General features: G+C 56.0%; 5 protein-coding genes across 5 annotated transcripts; 3 read left to right on the forward strand and 2 right to left on the reverse strand.

Annotated features, from left to right (window-relative positions):
- Positions 1-61: 61 nt before the first annotated feature.
- HMPREF1541_08069 (uncharacterized protein) lies at positions 62-2,618 on the reverse strand (the record flags this gene model as incomplete). Its single annotated transcript, XM_008722389.1, has 4 exons — positions 62-148; positions 199-408; positions 456-523; positions 572-2,618. 4 exons carry the CDS (start codon positions 2,616-2,618, stop codon positions 62-64), a joined length of 2,412 nt encoding a protein of 803 aa, XP_008720611.1.
- Positions 2,619-3,451: 833 nt separating this feature from the next.
- On the forward strand, positions 3,452-7,898 carry HMPREF1541_08070 (uncharacterized protein; the record flags this gene model as incomplete). Its single annotated transcript, XM_008722390.1, has 3 exons — positions 3,452-4,111; positions 4,159-4,648; positions 4,714-7,898. The coding sequence occupies 3 exons, from the start codon at positions 3,452-3,454 to the stop codon at positions 7,896-7,898; spliced, it is 4,335 nt and encodes a 1,444-aa protein (XP_008720612.1).
- A 705-nt stretch (positions 7,899-8,603) lies between these two features.
- On the forward strand, positions 8,604-10,709 carry HMPREF1541_08071 (uncharacterized protein; the record flags this gene model as incomplete). The annotated part of the gene is made up of 1 exon (XM_008722391.1): positions 8,604-10,709. One exon carries the CDS (start codon positions 8,604-8,606, stop codon positions 10,707-10,709), a length of 2,106 nt encoding a protein of 701 aa, XP_008720613.1.
- A 1,429-nt stretch (positions 10,710-12,138) lies between these two features.
- On the forward strand, positions 12,139-14,073 carry HMPREF1541_08072 (uncharacterized protein; the record flags this gene model as incomplete). The annotated part of the gene is made up of 4 exons (XM_008722392.1): positions 12,139-12,293; positions 12,351-12,532; positions 12,585-13,821; positions 13,893-14,073. 4 exons carry the CDS (start codon positions 12,139-12,141, stop codon positions 14,071-14,073), a joined length of 1,755 nt encoding a protein of 584 aa, XP_008720614.1.
- Positions 14,074-15,554: 1,481 nt separating this feature from the next.
- Positions 15,555-17,186, reverse strand: HMPREF1541_08073 (uncharacterized protein; the record flags this gene model as incomplete). Its single annotated transcript, XM_008722393.1, has 1 exon — positions 15,555-17,186. The coding sequence occupies one exon, from the start codon at positions 17,184-17,186 to the stop codon at positions 15,555-15,557; it is 1,632 nt and encodes a 543-aa protein (XP_008720615.1).
- Between the last annotated feature and the right edge of the window lie 685 nt (positions 17,187-17,871).

The raw sequence follows: 17,871 nt of genomic DNA on the forward strand, positions 1-17,871 counted from the left end.
AGGCTCTGCTATTGAATGCTATGTGCTTGTGAGGTTCAGGACCATTGACACATTGATGTCTCTAATTGTTGACCTTGGTGTAGTTGGCGGGAAAGAGGCCGGAGCGGCCTTTATACTCTCCATGCCACCAGTCTTCGTCTGGGAACGTCTAGAGAATTTAGATTAACACGACGACGAAGGGAGTAGAGGAGCACTCACGACGTTGGTGATTATAGCATCTTCCGGAAAGGAGAGCTCGTTGTCCTCTCCAGCTTCGTAGTCGTACAGAGCGGTTGCTGTCGCGCCCTTGGTGGTAGGAGCGGCGGTGGGCGACGGAGCAGCCGGAGCGGCCGGAGCGGCTGGGGCAGTTGGTGCAGCAGCAGGCTGATCGCCAAGCTCTTCTAGATAATTGCTAGGTACAAGACCAGTCTGCAAGTATTAGCTATACGCAGTAGGGGAGATTACGATTGTCGTACCTGGCCAGCTTCGTTCTTGACCAACCACCAGTCTGGATCAATTTTCTGAATGTCGGTTACAATCTCACCTAGATCTGATTAGCAATGCTGACGAAGATATCTAAAGAGGGCCTTACCTTCACGAAGAGATACCTCATTATCTTCTGCAGCTTCATAATCGTACTCAGCTCGAGCACGTACACCGGCTGCAGGCCCAGTGCCGCCAGAGGCTGGTGCTTGTTCGACGGCTTCGTGACCCAGACTCGTCTCAGCAGCCGTTTGGGCGGCCGCCCGAGCTAGATCAGGCCCACGCTCCGGCTCATCGTCTTCCTGCTGCGGGACAGCACGGTTCAATGAAGCGACAGGCATGGCGGTCGGCGGCGAGATTTGCTCATCACGCGCGTCCTCAACAGCGGTCCTGCTGACAGGCACCGCAATTTGAATGGGAGACGAAGGGGCTTCTGGTGTAGGAGGCGTTGGACTGCGAGCAACAGGAGGAGGTGTCGGAAGTGGCTCCGCCTCAGATTGGGCAGTGGACAGTCCAGGAATGGGCACCCCACGGTTTGGCTTCGTAGCAGTCTCAGGCTCAGGAGCTGGTGGCGGGGCTCTGTCGAAGCTTGCCGCAGGAGCGCCCATTGGTGGTGCCCCAGAGAATCGGTCACGGATGGAGCTCACTCCACCGGCAGGGGAAGCAGCAGCCTCTTCTTCCCTCTCACCAGTGTTCTGGGCACCGAGGCTATCTCTAGACTGGCCAGTATGGGTGGTCTGCACGGAGTCCCACTTCTTGCCCGAGTAGCCGCTCTGCCAACCGCTGTTGCCGCTTACTTGCGGCTGAACAGGAGATGCGCCGGTGTACCCGGACGGCGGCAGACCGTCACCAGAGCCACTAACGCCTCGCCCCCGAGCCTTCTTCTCTGCCCAGATTTGCGCAGGTGTCTTGCCTCCCTGATCGGCGAATGTGCGACTGGCGGCTCCTACAGGGGCCGCGGGAGCAAGCGGCTTAGTTTCGAATCCGCCGGGCAAAGGGGCCTTGGTGCCTGTGAACGTAGACGCTCCTCCAAATTTGTTAGCCACTTTCGGCTTCGGTAGAGTAGTCAGTCGTTCTGGACCCTGCGAGAACGCCGCAGACCTCTCGGACAAGGACTGTGGTCGTTCAGTAGCCTCTGTCGACTCCTCTGTAGCGGGTTGTGGGCGAGCAGAAGGCGAAGGGTCGTCGGATTGCTTTGCACGAGCTCTGATCGCGGCAATATCGACTTTGCCCACGGGTTCGTATGCTCCCTTGGTGATTTCTGGTCGATCATCCTTCAGAGCGCCAGATTCTTTAGCCTGACGACGTATCTCCGCGATATCTACCTTGCCAACCGGTTGATAAGCGCCTCTGACCACCTCTGGACGGTCATCAGATCGAGCAGGTCCAGAAGTAGTCGCTGTGGGTTGCTGGGAAAGAGAACGCATATCAACCTTGGTCGGTGTATATGCGGAACCGACCTTCTCAAGTTGTGTTCGAGTGACAGGAGGGGCGTCTGCACCCCAGCCATCATCATCAACATCCTGCTTAGGGCGATTGGGGAGGTTCCTTGCAAGAGGATTGAATCCAGACCCAATGCCACTACTCTGTGAGGGTGTGAAGGCAGGCTTTGACGCGACGGCCGGCTTGGTTGCAGCAGGAGCTGGAGGAGGGGCAGAGCTTTCAGAGTACTTCGATCCTGACGCATCGGCCACTTTCTGAACGATGCCTTCTGGTGTGAGGTCTCGGTCCGAGCGAGCAGTTATCTGGACGTGGTACCCGTGCAATAGCTTGGCGACAGCAGCAGTGTGACTTGTAAAGTAGCCCTTGGTCCGTTCGGGAACACCCTCACCGCACCAGGCGATCAATGCGTTTTTGGGCAGCCCGGTGTTGGAATCTTTGATCTTCACGTACGCGAACTGGATGCGACCGTCTGAGAATTCGTCAATAAGATCCAACAGCTCTCCCTCGCCTGTGCTTTGAACCTTGAGGACGCTCTCCTTCCCCGCGGAATCTTGTTGAAAGGCATTCGCCAAGGGCGCTGAAACTGAGAAGACAGCCCATTGACCGTAAGTTGGGGACGAAGCGGCGGGGCCTGATGGGGGTGGGGCGTTGACTATAGATTGGTAGCTCTTAGAGATAGAGGGACCGTTGGTCGAGAGATTGAGAGTGGCCATTCTGACGAAAGATCCAACGTGTGGGACGAGGACTGAGGAGGGTTTCTCTGTCAGGTAGCTAGAGCTTGCAAATGAGGGTCCGGTGGGCTGGGACAGTCGGCGGTTAGGAATATGAGTAGTTCGGACTGGTCGGCTTAGAGAGGCCAGGTAAGGAACTGTGAGTTCGACACGCCCGCAATGTTGAGTAAGTGAAGAATATAGCAGCCTGAACGGCGTGTACCGTAAGAGCAACGTGGTAACGGCCGCAGTAGCGATCTTGCGGTGCCGGATGTCTGCCTCATCAGCGCAACCTTGGCAAGCTGCGTCACAGTCTCAACAGAGAAGCTTTAGCGAGCAAGACCCCACCTGGAGCGCCCGCTTTGCGACAGCGCACTCTTCCTCTCCTCTTCCTTCATCACTGCCTCCCTTCGCGCATCGACTACCGACACCCTATGCATTGCAGAAACACTTCACAACATACACAGCTCACTCAACTAGCTCTGCACCCTTCTCACCTCTGCCCAAACCGCGCACAGATCTGCCCTGGCCCAGTCCGCGCTATCGAAGCCTCTACCAGCAGGCGCCGTACCAATCGCCTCCATCCACCAATACACCCATGTAGCCAAAGAGACAGCAGCCCCGTGAATTTTGTGCTGCGAGACCGATCATCTCTTTGACGACGCACCGTTGAGTTCGTCAGCCCCGACGACGATTATACCCGCCCCATTTTCCTTCCGTTAGCATGGCAGCCAGCTGCAGGTAATACGCGTGTATTTCGAGCATTACCTGCTCCTGGCTCCATCTTCACAAATCCATCCCACCCAGCCATTTAATGTTTTGTCGCTACTGCTCCCATGGACGCCGATGCTACAGTCCGTAGCCTGGACGGCCTTGCAACAGCAAAGAGGAAAAGACCCCACGATGGTATTGATGGGTCCGTTGACCCACCCAAGGACAATGATTTGGTGACATCCCGTAGCATCCCATATGGAGAGCCATCCCTCGGTTACCAGGTCACCAAGAAAGCTCGTCTTGAGAACATTTTGGAACCCCCGGAGCCGCCTTCCCACCCAGGAGGAACTTTACTTCGTGTTACAGATCTTCCTCCCGAGATACTGCAGCACATATTTTCTTTTGTTCATCCAATCACCCTTGGTCGTCTGCTTTCTGTCTGCAAGCTATTCAGCACCCTGCTCGATCCCAACCAGAAAACTCCGGTTCCCAGTCCGAGTGTCAAGCACCTTAGTCCTCGGAAGCCGAACGACATCTGGGCCCGGTCCAGAACCTATCATCTGCCTAGCTACCCGCGTCCTCTGGAATCTCTGACTGAGCTGGAGATGTGGAGCCTCCTGCGTGTGCGTCGCTGCCAATTCTGTCATCGGAAGGCCAAGAAAGTACCATCCTTTCTACATGCTCGTCCCTGGAGCGGTGGTCCAGGCCCCGACGATGTCCGCGCAATATGGCCCTTCCGTATTCGCTCCTGTGGCGCTTGTCTGCAACCAAGACTTCTCCGGGTATGTAAGGACAATTCGGTACGCAATGGGGCTCTAACCACTTCTAGGATAAGGACCTCCTGCTTTCAAATTCTTCGTTTCTGCGACCTGGACTACCCTTTGCTGTCTTCACGCCTTCCTTCAATTACGTGACCTCTGTGAACCTCGAGAAAGATGAGCCACCGGCCAAGCTGCAGTTGACAAAGTATTTTTACCGGCCGGATGTGGACGAATTGGAAAATAGAGTCATCGAAGTCCGAGGACTTGGAGATGCCGTCGTCGAGGAATGGTCCAAAGGTCTGGAAACAAGTGGAAAGGCACGACAAGACGAGGCAGCCCGCCTAGAAAAGTGGGAGCTCTCCTTCGCAGCACAGCTGCATATCGGACCGACCACTTTTTCTATTCCGGATTCTACCATGCCCTCTATAATGACTCCGGAAACGCATCTCTCAGCGCCCTCTCATGCGTCCAGCACGTATCATAGCCACGATGTTAGCATGACATCGCCACCCAGACCGTCTTCGGCTCAAAGTTCTCAACTCTCCGGATTCACTACTGGTAAGATCTAGGCCTATCCAGGTTTGATCAATTCCTTGTTTCTTCCCGCTAATCTATCACTGCAGCTACATCTCTTCCGCCTGGTCCAGAGATGCCACTTCAGCCATTCACTCCTGCACCGGGTCAGAGCCTGGCATCCTTCGCTGTTCTCAGAACCGGCACTGGATCTGGGAAGGCTGAGTCTGTTACCTCGTCAACAACTGCTCGCTCACAGTCCAAGCCTAGACCAAAGCCCCAAGAGGTAGAAAGGCTCAGATGTGAGAAACGTGCAGACATCGAGATGAGATGTCAGCGCCTTGATCCCCCAATCAGACCGTCAGTCTTGCCCTTCATGAACGCATACAACGCAGCAATGCAGATTTCCATGCCTCTGAACGACGCCGCTTGGGATTTACTGAAGAGTCGCTTGACAAGCGAGCGCGAAGAAGCTGAACACAGAGAAAGGGAGCACATAATCTCTCTGGAGGCGTCTCAACTGGCGGGGAACGATCGCCGTGCCTTCGACGAGCGACGTCGGCTTGAAGGGGCAACCAACAGCCGAATATGGGCAGAGCTCGGCATTCCACCGCGACAGAAGCTCAAAACGTATGCGGACGATTACATCAGTTCTATCTGGGATGGTGGGCTTGCTGTTACTGCTGCAACAAGTGCCAAATTTGCAGCTGAAGTCCTGCTACATGTCAGGCGACGGTTTGACGAGGGAATAGTCGAGGAGGATAAGCTGCTTGCTTCCCGTGACATGCGAATTCCCGGCGATTCAGGCATCCCAGAGATGCGCCGTCTTAAGCTGGATGACATGAAGTGGGTTTACGAAGAGTCTGTGAGGCCGCATACCGAACGTTTTGGCAAGGAGACTTTTCTCTGCAGCACCTGCGAAAACACTGCAAAGCGGTTCACGTTCGATGCCGTCATCCAGCATTACGCTGCAAAGCATACAAAAGACCTGAGCAAGGGAAATCAAGTTGTCCACTGGAAAGCGCAATGGCCGCGCGACTGGCCTTTTCACACCTCTCCAGACTCCGTTTGGCACCGGCCGCCGCATGCACGGTCACCCATGCGGTTTCCATATGCTGCCTCTCCCGGACAGCCCTCCGAAGTACCAACTATTCCACGATCCCCGGCCTCTTCACTGGTTCGAAACTCCATCTGGGAACCTGATCAGCCCCCTCGACCTCGAAACCTCTACGATGAGCACTGTGACGAGGTCTCGGAGGCAGCTGTGAGAGCTCTTGATGCTACGGAGAACATCAAGGGTTTACCGGACAGTGTCCGGCTATACGTTATCATGCACTACGTGGCTCGCTTATTCTGGAACAAGTTCCGCATGGATCCCAAGTTGCCCTTGTTCGCGGACTGTGTAAGTCAAAGGCCTCCTCTGAGGCAAATCAAAGATTTCCACGGCCTACGGTGCAGAGCATGCCGGGTGGAAGGCCGGAATTTCTCTGATCAATACTTGAGGGAATATTGGTTGACAGATTTACTCGACCACTTCCAGAGGTGTCACATACAACACTCTGTGGTCCCTGCTCCAGCATATCGGCCGTTGCATGACCATGCTGGTGGCATAGTTAATCAGCGCCTCGACTGGCTTTTTGATATGGTTGAGCTTCCCCACGAGCAGATCATCCGCAACCTTCATCAGGTACCCGGCATGGATGCTGCAAAGTTTGAAATGCTACGGAGTATTTTCCCCGCGGTTTTCACACCAGTACCAGCTGAGGCGGCCCGGGCTAGCTCTCCAGCCATCCATGACCAGATGATCGCCTCTGAGCGTGGCGTTAGTCATCAATACTCACGGCCACGATATGTGGATGAGAGTATTCGCCAGTCCGAGTTGGCAGACTTCGGCTACAGAAGCCAAGGCGTCCGGCCAATCTATGAACACCAGTTCGACGGGAGCTTGGGTTTCGCGCCTTCTTCCTCGGAATTTGTACGGCGTCCAGGTGAATACCGCGACAGTTATGGAGCACGCCGCGAAATAGTGTATTTTGATGATGCCCGGACGTCCATGCAGAGAACAACTTATCCTACCATCATTCGACAGTTTGATGGTCATGGAGCTGCACAGAGACCCAAAGTATGGCACGAAGATGATGATGCACGTTATGAGGGCCGACACAGCTTACCCCTATCCCGCGGCCCCGCGGATGCGTCCCGTGGCTTGCCGTTCCGTCCACATCACTTGGAAATGGTAGGTGAAGCGGAAGATGCAGAGCTTGAGCCCGGCCATAGTCCCCATACCGGCATTATTCATACTGCAGGGCTTCCCACCCAACAAGACGAAGGCGAGCACCGAGATGAAGCCATGACGGATGCCGAGGTCTTTCTCAACAACTTCGACCCACTGGCCAGTCGAGAGGACGACCACGGAGCATCCATGTCTCGCACTGCCAGCATACGACATCGCAACTTAGTGGATGACGAGAATGCTAGTGTGATGAGCGGACGCCTGTCGCATTCGGCAACGCCTGCTCGACTCCGTCAAGAGGGTTTGCTTAGTCGCACCTCAATTTCCGGCAGCCACGGTGGAACGCCTGTGGCTACTAATATGCCGCACCAGAGCACTAGGAGTTCTCTATTGACCGCTCGTGGACTCAAGCAGGAGCCAGCAGAGGCAACTTACACTTCAGATGCGCAAGGCTTCTTCGCACGCCCCCGCACGCCTCCAGCAAGCCTGGCTCCACGGCGAGAGTCACATACAGCACCACTGGGTGAGTCACAGCCTCTGTTCCTTCAGGATATGGATCCTTCCACCGGCCGAAACGAGTACAATAAGCATATCCCTCCCGACGCATACCTGTACAGCCGTGCGGCACCGCATCTGGAAACAGAGGATCATGGCAGACGACAACATTCTCCAGAGCATGTGCACATGCGCCATGAACGGGCTGGACCGGTGCATTATGTCGAGGTTCCCAGCAACCAAAGAAGAGTAGTCCAAGTCTCGATGTCGCCAGAGGTTAGAATGTATGAACGCGCACGGGTACGACCTGGCCGTCTTTACTACGTGGATGATGTGCCGCATATCACATCCAGAGACCATGGCTCATCTAACGACGCCTACAGTGGTGACCCAGCGGACTGGTTAGGCGGGGGCTCAGGAGGACCCCCAGTCTACAATCAAAGAGCTGTTGCGGAACAGACAATTCGGCCCGAGGACTGGCCCCCTCCAGCAATGCGCAGACCAGAGCAGTACGTGGATAGAAGGTTTCGTGATTCAGGGCCGACCCGCGACTTACAAGACCCTTGAAGCTGTGGCAGACAGCCATCCGAGGTGCAAGATGGATGACAGGACCGTCAAAGGCGGTGGAGCACAGTCCGGCCCCAACTCTGGCAGACAGAGTCTAAGAGATAGCTAGCTGGCGACATATGGCAGCAGCGATTTGATATAATCTAACGAATTTCCTACTACATACCCAATACGCAATGATTTTCCTTTCGCATTCCTTCTTTCAGATGAGCGGTGGAGTTTGTCGAAATCGAAATCGAAATCGGAGGCTGGAGTTTGCGTCATTGATGATTCAACCTATCGCCTCCAGTTGTCGATTTGACTCTGCCAGCGCTTCGATCTCGCATGCCACTCTCGATTTATTACCTGCATGCAAGAGATTTCTTGATTAGAGTCGCCGCTTGCCCACGGCTCAGCTGCGTCGGTGTGGCTGCCGATTGCTCAGCCACTCGGTACTTCGTCGCTCGTGCATGTGTTGTGTTGTTGCTGTTGCATGTGCTCTTTTCTTCTGCTGGCCATCTCTTCTGTCCTTTCACGGTCGTTACATTCTGCGGCTCTGTTGTTTACATTTCCACTGCCTTGATCGATCTCGGCCCCACGCGTTTCAGAATCCATCTGACTTGCAGATGCATATGTTTCAGGGTACGATCCGAACCTCTTGATGGACAAAACCCCTCGTTCCCCCCACCGACCGGTCCACCTGTCGCGCACATACTTCGGCCCCCGATGTCGAGGACGGCACTCAAGTCGCGTATCGACAACGCGTTCAAATTCACCAAGCAGGCCGAGAAACTTTCACTTAAACCCACGAGCGATGGCGGCGAGGATGAAGGCACCGCCATCCGGGCGAATTTCATCACGCCACTTGACCCGGTGATTGAGACGGCCGACGGCAATCGCTTACCGGGTGTACCCATAGACGAAGCCCACAAGCTCAATGAGTACAAAGACCGCGTCGAGGGGCGTCCGTCGAGACGCGATCTTGCGATGCCACGCGGGCTGAGTCGCTTCGACCACATCAACGAGCAGCAGCAAGCGAATCCCTCGAAACCTGTGGCGGAAGGCGGCACCGACACACAGCTAGAGCAGGCAATGCCACCGTCGAAAACGCACCCGCTCTTTCCTCCGTTGCCGCTATATGGTCCTGCCACCTGGGCAAGAGACTTGCAATGTGCCATCTTCAGCGTCACAGCATTCACTCTGTCCACCGCATTTCTACTCGTCATTGTGCTCGGCGCCGCTTTCACATCAATACCGAAGCTCGCCGCCGCCCTGTGGCGATGGCTCACGTTTCGCGACCCACGTGAGCAGCGGCCGTTCCGTGAGGAGGAAGAGCGACGGCAGCTGGTGCGGAAGGAGCAGGAGCGCGAGTGGGTGCGACAGCATCGGACGAACCCAGCAAAGAGCGATGATGATGATGATGATGATGATGGGAAGCAGACTACTCTTGCGAACCCTGCTACGCCAGGCTATAAGCCCACGGAAGGCGGTCCAGACAAGTTGGTCTGCGATATTCGCTATTATGCTCGACGAGTTGGCCTGGACTGCGAGGAGTTCAAGGTGCAGACCGAGGACGGCTTTATTCTCAGTTTGTACCACATCTTCAATCCGACCGAATACAAACCGGCCTCGGAGCAAGAGCGTGGGGCGTCTACGCCAGAAGTCTTTACCGACGACAAGAAAGGCGCTCAGTCCTCGACACGCAGGTGCTACAAAGATGGTGAGCGACGCTATCCGGTGCTTCTCGTACATGGCCTCCTGCAATCCGCCGGCGCTTACTGCTGCAACGATGACGACAGCCTCGCTTTCTACCTCTGCAAGTCTGGCTACGACGTTTGGCTCGGCAACAACCGCTGCGGCTTTCAGCCTGAGCATAAAGTTCTCTCATCCTCGGATCCCAGAATGTGGTGCTGGAACATCAGGCAGATGGGCGTGATGGACATGCCCGCATTCATGTCCCGCGTCCTGCACGAGACGGGCTTTGAGAAACTAGGCCTCGTTTGCCACAGCCAGGGCACAACACAGACATTTGTTGCCCTGGCCAAAGAACAGCGGCCGGATCTAGGAGACAAGATCTCGGTCTTCTGTGCGCTCGCGCCTGCCGTGTACGCGGGCCCTTTGATTGGGAAAATGTATTTCAAATTCATGCGCGTCATATCGCCGGCGATGTTCCGGGTGTTTTTCGGCATCAAAAGCTTCATCCCGTTGATGATGACTATGCACCGCTGGCTGCCTGGCCGCGTGTACGGCACCATGGGCTACATGGTATTCTCATTCCTCTTCGACTGGTCCGACCAGCGCTGGGACAAAGGGATTCGCGATCGCCTGTTTCAGTTCAGTCCGGTTTACGTGAGTGCAGAAAGCATGCGTTGGTGGCTGGGAAGGGAGTGTTTTGCCAAACACAAATGCGTGCTGAGTACGCGAGAGGAGGGTCGTCTGGAGGATGTGGAGGACGAAGAGACGGAGATCAAAAGGGAGAAGGCCATGGGCCAGAGCACGAAAGAGAGAGGCAAGAAGGCGTGGTACGACGAGCGGGCTCCGCCCATGGCGTTGTGGGTGGCAGGGAGTGATGAGTTGGTGGACGGGAAGAGGTTGTTGAGGAGGTTTGAATGCGGGCGTGAACCGTACGCCAGGATTGTGCATAGTAAGGTCATTGAGGAGTACGAGCATCTGGACGTCATTTGGGCTATGGATGCAGTTGTGAAGGTGGCGAGCGAGGTCAAGCAGGTGCTCTGGGAGACCATGCCAGAGGATGCGAGGATGGTCTGCAGGGAGGTCAAAGATGTTGCTGTCGATTGGGACGGCAAGGCTGCGATTGCAGAGAGGGACTGAATTTCAGCGTAGCATGGCACTGGCAAGATGGTCGGCTACCTTTAGACCGATCTTGCAGATACACGAGATACCCCTTTGATTTAGCATAGAACATAATCTTGTACATCCATCCTAGCATTGCGTATCCTGAGCAATCAATTTCTCAGACGCATAAGTCCGCCGGTCTCTCGATCTCGTCGTCTACCAGTACAGCACTAACAAGACCACTGACGCCCATCTAGGGAGGTCAATGCGGGTGTCCACGCGGGGAAGCCACGTGCCCAGGCCATCTTCTCGAGTCTCAAAGACATGTTTGAAGCCGCAAAAGGTTGGCAGAAGCAAAGTCACCCAAGTCTGCCAGCAGACCGGCCCGCTATCGCAACGCCCCCTTTGCTATTCGGTCCTCGGGCATCAGCAGAGAGCTTCATGGGAAGTTTAAGCTGAAGTGTTTGGCGAACTCCCCACGCGATCTGGCAGGCAAACGGGCGCCACCATGCTACGGAGGTACGGGATACAACACTCTAGACCCCACCACTGTGATAAGAGAGCGGCGTCGTGGACCAGTCGTTGTCGGCGCCACATGCAAGCCTCGGCGTTGGTGGGCGCAGGAACACGAGATTAGACGGAGGGTTTATTTCGATGACGCTCCGCACGAGCTTGATACTGGAAAGGGACCAGCATAGGGAGAGACGGCCCAGGCAAAGAAAGGCCAGCAAAGTGCCTCTCAGCAGGGCTTGAAGGAGCGCCAAGCGGGTCTGCCTGTGACTGCTAAGAATTCTGTTTTAGGCGTTAGAGCTTAGGGGCCCGATCAACGATGCCCGGGGCGTTGCGGTTAAGCGAAACCCAGGCGTTGATTGGGCCATCCGGCCATTCTTCACGAGCTGTGCCCCCCCCCTGTCGTCAACTGTGGGCGAGATCATCTTGCTGCCCCCCCGTCGCCTCACCGAATCCCTCCTACTGCGTAGCGTTGGACCTTCCCCGCCTTCGTGATGGAATTGGATGCATCACAAGCGAGTAGGGAGATAACCTCAGGCCGTAGCACTGTCCTTGTCCACCAGTCACTGCCATTATGGATGACTTTATACGACTCGACTCGGCCGGCTCCCCGTTATTCACCAACGGTCGTCCACGGTAGGTTTCCGGCCTCACAAAACCCTCGAGTCTAGTGCGCGTCGTCGTCCCTTATCTCTACCGCCCCAAGTCATCGCATGATAACCAGCGTGGAACTGCCCAATCCAGCGTCAGGTGCTACCCGAATCGCTTACTGTCCCCATGGTTACTTGTATAAGCTTGTCGCACTCTTGTCGCTTCTTCGCTTTTGAGCCTTGTTGTTGCTCTTGCTGTCGCTGTCACCCACTACTCCATCGCGCGGATTTGAGCCAATAACACTAAGAACCGCAACGCCACTATAGCCCATGAGCCCAACAGTTCCCCCGGGAAATCGACAGCCATGAGCGACGACAAGAGGCCGAGCGTTACGGGCTCCCACCACCGAAGATCTGTCGCTGAGGAACCCGTGACTTCGGTGCTGGGCAGCCATGAGGTGCCCGTCTTCGATCGCGACTTGACCGCCGACGAGGAGGTGCTGGCGGCGCTGGGTTACAAGTAAGCTTCGTGCTTGCCATCAACAAGCCGGGGCCTTTGAGTTGACCAGAAGTACAGACCCGAGTTCAAGCGCGAATTCTCCCTCTGGACCACATTCTGCGTCTCGTTTGCCGTGCTGGGATTACTGCCTTCGTTTGCGTCCACGCTGTGGTATGGCATGGGTTACTCAGGGACGCCGGGCATGGTATGGGGGTGGTTGATTGCCATGTTCTTCATCCAGTGTGTTGCCATGGGCATGGGTGCGTTCAAGCTTGGATCTGGGATCTGTGCATTTACTAACTGACTCTCAAGCTGAACTGTGCTCCTCGATGCCTACTTCAGGCGGGCTGTACTACGCCGCTGCCGTCCTCGCCCCTCCCGGATGGGGCCCCCTTGCAGCGTGGATCACAGGCTGGTCCAACTGGCTTGTCCAAGTCACCGGCGCCCCTTCCGTCGACTATGCTCTCGCGTCGATGATACTCGCCGCCGGTGCCATCACCAACCCGTCATATGTCCCCCAGAACTACCAGGTCTGGCTACTGACCACACTGATCATGATCATCCATGCCTTCATCTCCTCCATGCCCACCAAATTCATCGCTCAGTTCAACTCTTACGGTTCGACCTTCAACATCATCGCTCTGGTAGTCGTCATCATCATTATCCCAGCGAGCACCAACCGCCCGTCCCAGGGACTTTCCCGCTTCAACCCTTCCTCGGAAGTCTGGGGCCACTTCTATCACGGCACCGACTTCCCCAACGGCATCGCCGTCCTACTCTCATTCTTATCCGTGATTTGGACCATGTCGGGCTACGATGCCCCGTTCCATCTTGCCGAGGAGTGCTCCAACGCCAACATCGCCGCCCCGCGCGCCATTGTCCTCACTTCGGGCGTCGGCGGCCTAATGGGCTGGTTTCTGCAACTCGTCGCCGCGTATACCGTTATTGACATTGACGCCGTGCTCAACGACGAAGTCGGCCAACCCTGGGCCGCCTACCTGCGACAAGTCGTCGGCTACAACACCGCACTGGCCATCCTTGCTATTACCATTGTTTGCGGCTTTTCCATGGGCCAGGGCTGCATGGTCGCCGCCTCGCGCGTCACCTACGCCTATGCACGCGACGACGTCTTCCCTGGCTCGCGCTGGCTGAAGATCGTGAATCACCGCACCCTGACGCCCGTCAATGCCGTGTGGTTCAACGCCTTCGTCGGCATCATGCTGACGCTGCTGCTCTTCGGTGGCGTCGCCATAGACGCCATCTTCAGCATCGGCGCCATCTCGGCCTTTGTCGCTTTCACCATCCCCATCACCATCCGCACGTTCTTCGTCGGCAACCGCTTCAGACCCGGCCCGTGGCACTTGGGAAAGTGGAGTTACCCGAACGGCGTGCTGGCCACGTGCTTTACGGTTGTGATGATCCCCATCATGTGTTTCCCAAGCGTTACGGGCAATAATCTGAATGCGGAGTTGATGAATTGGACGTGTCTCGTGTGGGGAGCCCCGATGCTTGGCGTGCTGATCTGGTGGGTGGTTGATGCGAGGAAGTGGTGAGTTTCAAATTCCCAATTAGAACAATCAGGTGGAAAAGATGAGCGTGCTAACGAATGGAAATTTCTAGGTTTACTGGACCCAAAGTCAACATTGAACACATGATGCTGGGCAGAGAAGGGAATCTGATCGACGGAACTGTGCAAAAGGTCGAGACAAATGGTAGGGCCAGCAGTGAAGGCAGCAGTGGTGGCGAAGATGGGCTGAAGGCGAAGGAAGCCGGAAAAGGTACAGGCGCTGATGTCGTCTGATCGACATGACTTAGTGAGTGCTGCACAGACAGCCGAGCTGACACGAGAGAGGGCGCTTGCGTATATCGCAAGGTAGCCAAAGGGTCAGACATCGACAAAGAACAGTATCGGCGATAACAGCCAGCAAACTTACCAGATTGATACCCCGCTGACCATTAAGTCTTCCAGTGTGAGCCCAGCCGTCTTACCATTCTTTCATGTCCTGCTCCTAGCGAGCATGGTCACTGCACACCTGCAAGGCAACCACGAGCAGTATCAGCCTTGGCAAGCAGTGGCTGTGCGTGAAGCTCTCAGAGGTATTAGTGCACAAGGCGGATGGCTGCAGATGCAACCCCCAAGACCTTCAGTTGATTCCACCGCATTTCTTTCCATTCACTTGAATTTCACGTCGACTCTGCGCCAGTCTGCAGCAGAGCAAGGGCAGTTTACCCATTATTGCAGGCCAGCCTAAACATCTTTCATCAACTCACCACCGCAAGCCTTCTCCCCTACTACAGCTTACCACTCAAGCGACTCATCTATTAGCGTGGCTGTCGAGAGCACAGCACATCCTCAAAATTCAACCCAGCACTGCTCCCCACCAACCGCCATTGCAGACTCGACTCTCTTTCGCTCTGTCCACCACCTACCACATCACCGCGAGACGACACCACCTCCCCCTCCAACCTCGTCCCTCAACCCAGTCCAAACATCCCCCTCCCCACACACGACGCAGAACAACACACTTCCCCATCTCCTTCCCCTCCTCCTCCTTACCCAAGCAAGCGAAGCCAGAGTCCCACAACCCCTCCCCCAGAATGCCCCTCTCAGACACGACAACCCTAATCCTCCTCGCCCTCGACGTCGCCATCGTCCTCATCCTCATCCTCGCATGCGCCACCAACGGCATCTGCAATCTCCGGCGGGCGCGCGACGCCAGGAACGCTTGGGATGGGAGGCGGGAGAGGTTTGGCGTTGATTCTGCTGGGGCTGGTGCTAGCACTGGTAGGAGGGAACATGGAGTCTGAATTATGAAATGCAAGATAAATGGAGTGGGCACGGGGGTGGCAGGGCATCATTGTCTCCGGCGGGTCAGGCGACCAGAGCTGAAGAAGAAGAAGCGAGATGAGATGGGGAAGAGCGTGCGTGCCCTGGGATCTGGGCCGGGGGGCAGTGGTTGGGAAGGAAAGGAGCTGGACGGGACTGAAGAGCCAGGGAAGATCAAGGAACGTATGGTCAGGGGGGTGGGGGTTTGTTGGCCGCAGCGAGAAATTCGTGCAACGAGGTTCTCGACTGAGATTGCGATGAGGTAGGTAGGTAGGTATGTGGAAACACCATTGAAGCTGCCATGTTTGTTGGTATGAAGTCTCGTTACCTACCTACCTGCCCGCTTCAACAACACAATGACGATTACGACGTCCTCTGAGGCTGGGCCTGATTCTGAGCACCGAAGCGTTGGGGATCAGTCCATTACACAACCACCACGGCTACCCTCTTTATTTCTACACCACACTAACCCCCAACGCCTTCCGCGCCCGATCATAGATCTCTCTCCTCCCATCCGGCCCCGCCTCACCCACCTCGGTCTGCACACACTCCTTCAACCAAGCCTCCCACCCTTTCGTCGTCCCTTCCGCCAGCCCCTTCTTGACCCCCTCGCTACACTGACTGGAATGAAACCACGCCGCGCTCCCAAACGTATACTCCGGCACCATGACCAACGCCAACACCTGCTCATCCGTCCCCACGGGCCCGTTCAACGCCTTGATGCTCTTGGCGTATTTCTGCACGAATTCCGGCATCATCATCGTGCGCGTCCCCTGGCCCGGGCGGCCGGGGGCTGGGAAGTGGTTCTTGTTGTACTTGAAGCCGGCGCTCTCGAAGATCATCCAGGAGATGAGGGCGGCTTGCTCGCCGGCGCTGGTGACGTTGTATTGCGCGAAGGAGCTCACGATGTGCGGCGCGGCGTCGGTCGCGGTGGCGCATTCGTCTTTGAACTTGGCGTCGTCGCAGCTCTTGGAGCTCGGGGAGATGGACAGGAGGGCAGAGACGGGTTCGGCGCCGGACTTGTTGGTGGATGCTGTGGAAGAGGCAGGCTTGCTTGCGGGTGGGGATGAGGCTGGCGGAGAGGAGGTTGCCGCGGGAGATGCACTGGCAATGTTGGAAGCAGGCGCTGGGGTCGACGCGGCAGGAGCGCTGGTGACGGGCTTGCTGGTATTGGTGGCAACTACTGGAGCTGCACCGGAGGATCCAGCTTCGTCGACTTGAGCAGGTATAATAACTGCAGGCTTGCAATCCGGGACGGACGCCAGGCCTGTGCCATTCGCAGAAGGTGGGAGAAGCAAAGTCTGACCGACTTGCATCTTCTCCCAGACCATGCCTGGGTTTTGCGCATTCAACTGAGCCATGGTGAGGCCGTTTTTCGTGGCGATTTGATAGCCAGTGTCGCCCTTGGCGACGACCACAGACTTGCAGCCCGAGGTGGCAGGAGCGGGTGCCCCTTTCGCAGCTGCAGCGGTGCCGGCTGCAGCACTGGTCATGTTGGGAGCCTGGGTGTTGGCTGCAGAAGGGGCTGTGCCGGCGGCAGCAGTGCCAGCCCCAGCACTGTTTCCAGCGGGTGTATTGGCGTTGGCCGCAGGAGGAGTTGGAGAGGTGGCTGCGGGAGGATTGGTGGGGATGGAGGCCGCGGGAGATGCATCATCAGGATTGTCCTCTGGTAGTTCTGAGTCCTCATCTGCGGCTGAAGAAGCGGAAGGGGCTACAGCTGGCGATGAAGTAGCTTGAGACCCAGCTGCCGGTGAGCTAGGGCAAGATGGCGCAGGCGCGACATTTTTCTCTGGTTGTGAGGTGAAGCCGGTGGGGATCAGGATCGCCTCGCCGACCTTGATTTTCTCCCAGACGACGTTGGGGTTGGAGGCGTTGATGAGAGGGAAGTCAAGACCGAAACTTTTGGCGATGTTGTAACCAGTGTCGTTGGTCTGGACGGTGTAGAGGAGGCAGCCGGAATTTCCAGTGACGCCAGCGTCGGCCGCATCAGCAGCAACACCATCGGCAGCAGCGCTTGAGTTCAGTTGTGAAAGAGTCAGGTTCGCGATTAGCTTGATGGCGGTTAACACTACATCTTGAGCGACCATGATGACAGTAAGGAGTGTGTAGAAGATTCGGGAAAGGACTGGCAGTAGAAACACGAACAATGGTTTGCAGAAACCAACGAGAAAGCTGCGAAAGCGCTGAAATAAATGAGGTGCGCGCATGTTATACAAAGTGGCAGCTCAAATCAAAAGGGCAAGGTCGACGGTGGACAAGGCGGTCACTGCCAGACAAAGAGCCCGATCCTTGAGGACAAAGAAAAGATTGGCCATCATCCTCCATCTGTTGACTATCTTTCCATTTTTGCCTCAATCGTGGATCGTTTATGCTCCTTGTCTCGCGAAGGAACAAACAGATTTGCTTGGGCCAGTTTTAAACCAGTCCGCAGCAAGCCGTGGGCTGGATGGAACGGAGCGGAAATCTTGGCGACCATGTTTCTGTACTGACTATTGAGATGTGTGCGTCGAGGTGGTCGGTCCTATTGTCTCTTATGGCACAGTCCAACTCATATTTGCGGAACAGAGTGCGTTGGTGACATCCTCGACGAACAGTAGAAGAGCTCATGGTGCTGTTGCGCAAAAGAGTCTTTAGGTGAGTGCAGAATCTGGGCCTCATTAAAACTGATATGAATGATTACATACACCTATGGCTGGTTCACACCACACGAGAAGCTAGCCCTGCTCGCTGGTGCATGGGATCGTCTGCTCCTCTCGACCATTCACCATAGCG

This window comes from Cyphellophora europaea, assembly GCF_000365145.1.
Source record: "Cyphellophora europaea CBS 101466 unplaced genomic scaffold supercont1.8, whole genome shotgun sequence".
In the NCBI taxonomy this organism is placed as follows: Eukaryota; Fungi; Ascomycota; class Eurotiomycetes; order Chaetothyriales; family Cyphellophoraceae; genus Cyphellophora; species Cyphellophora europaea.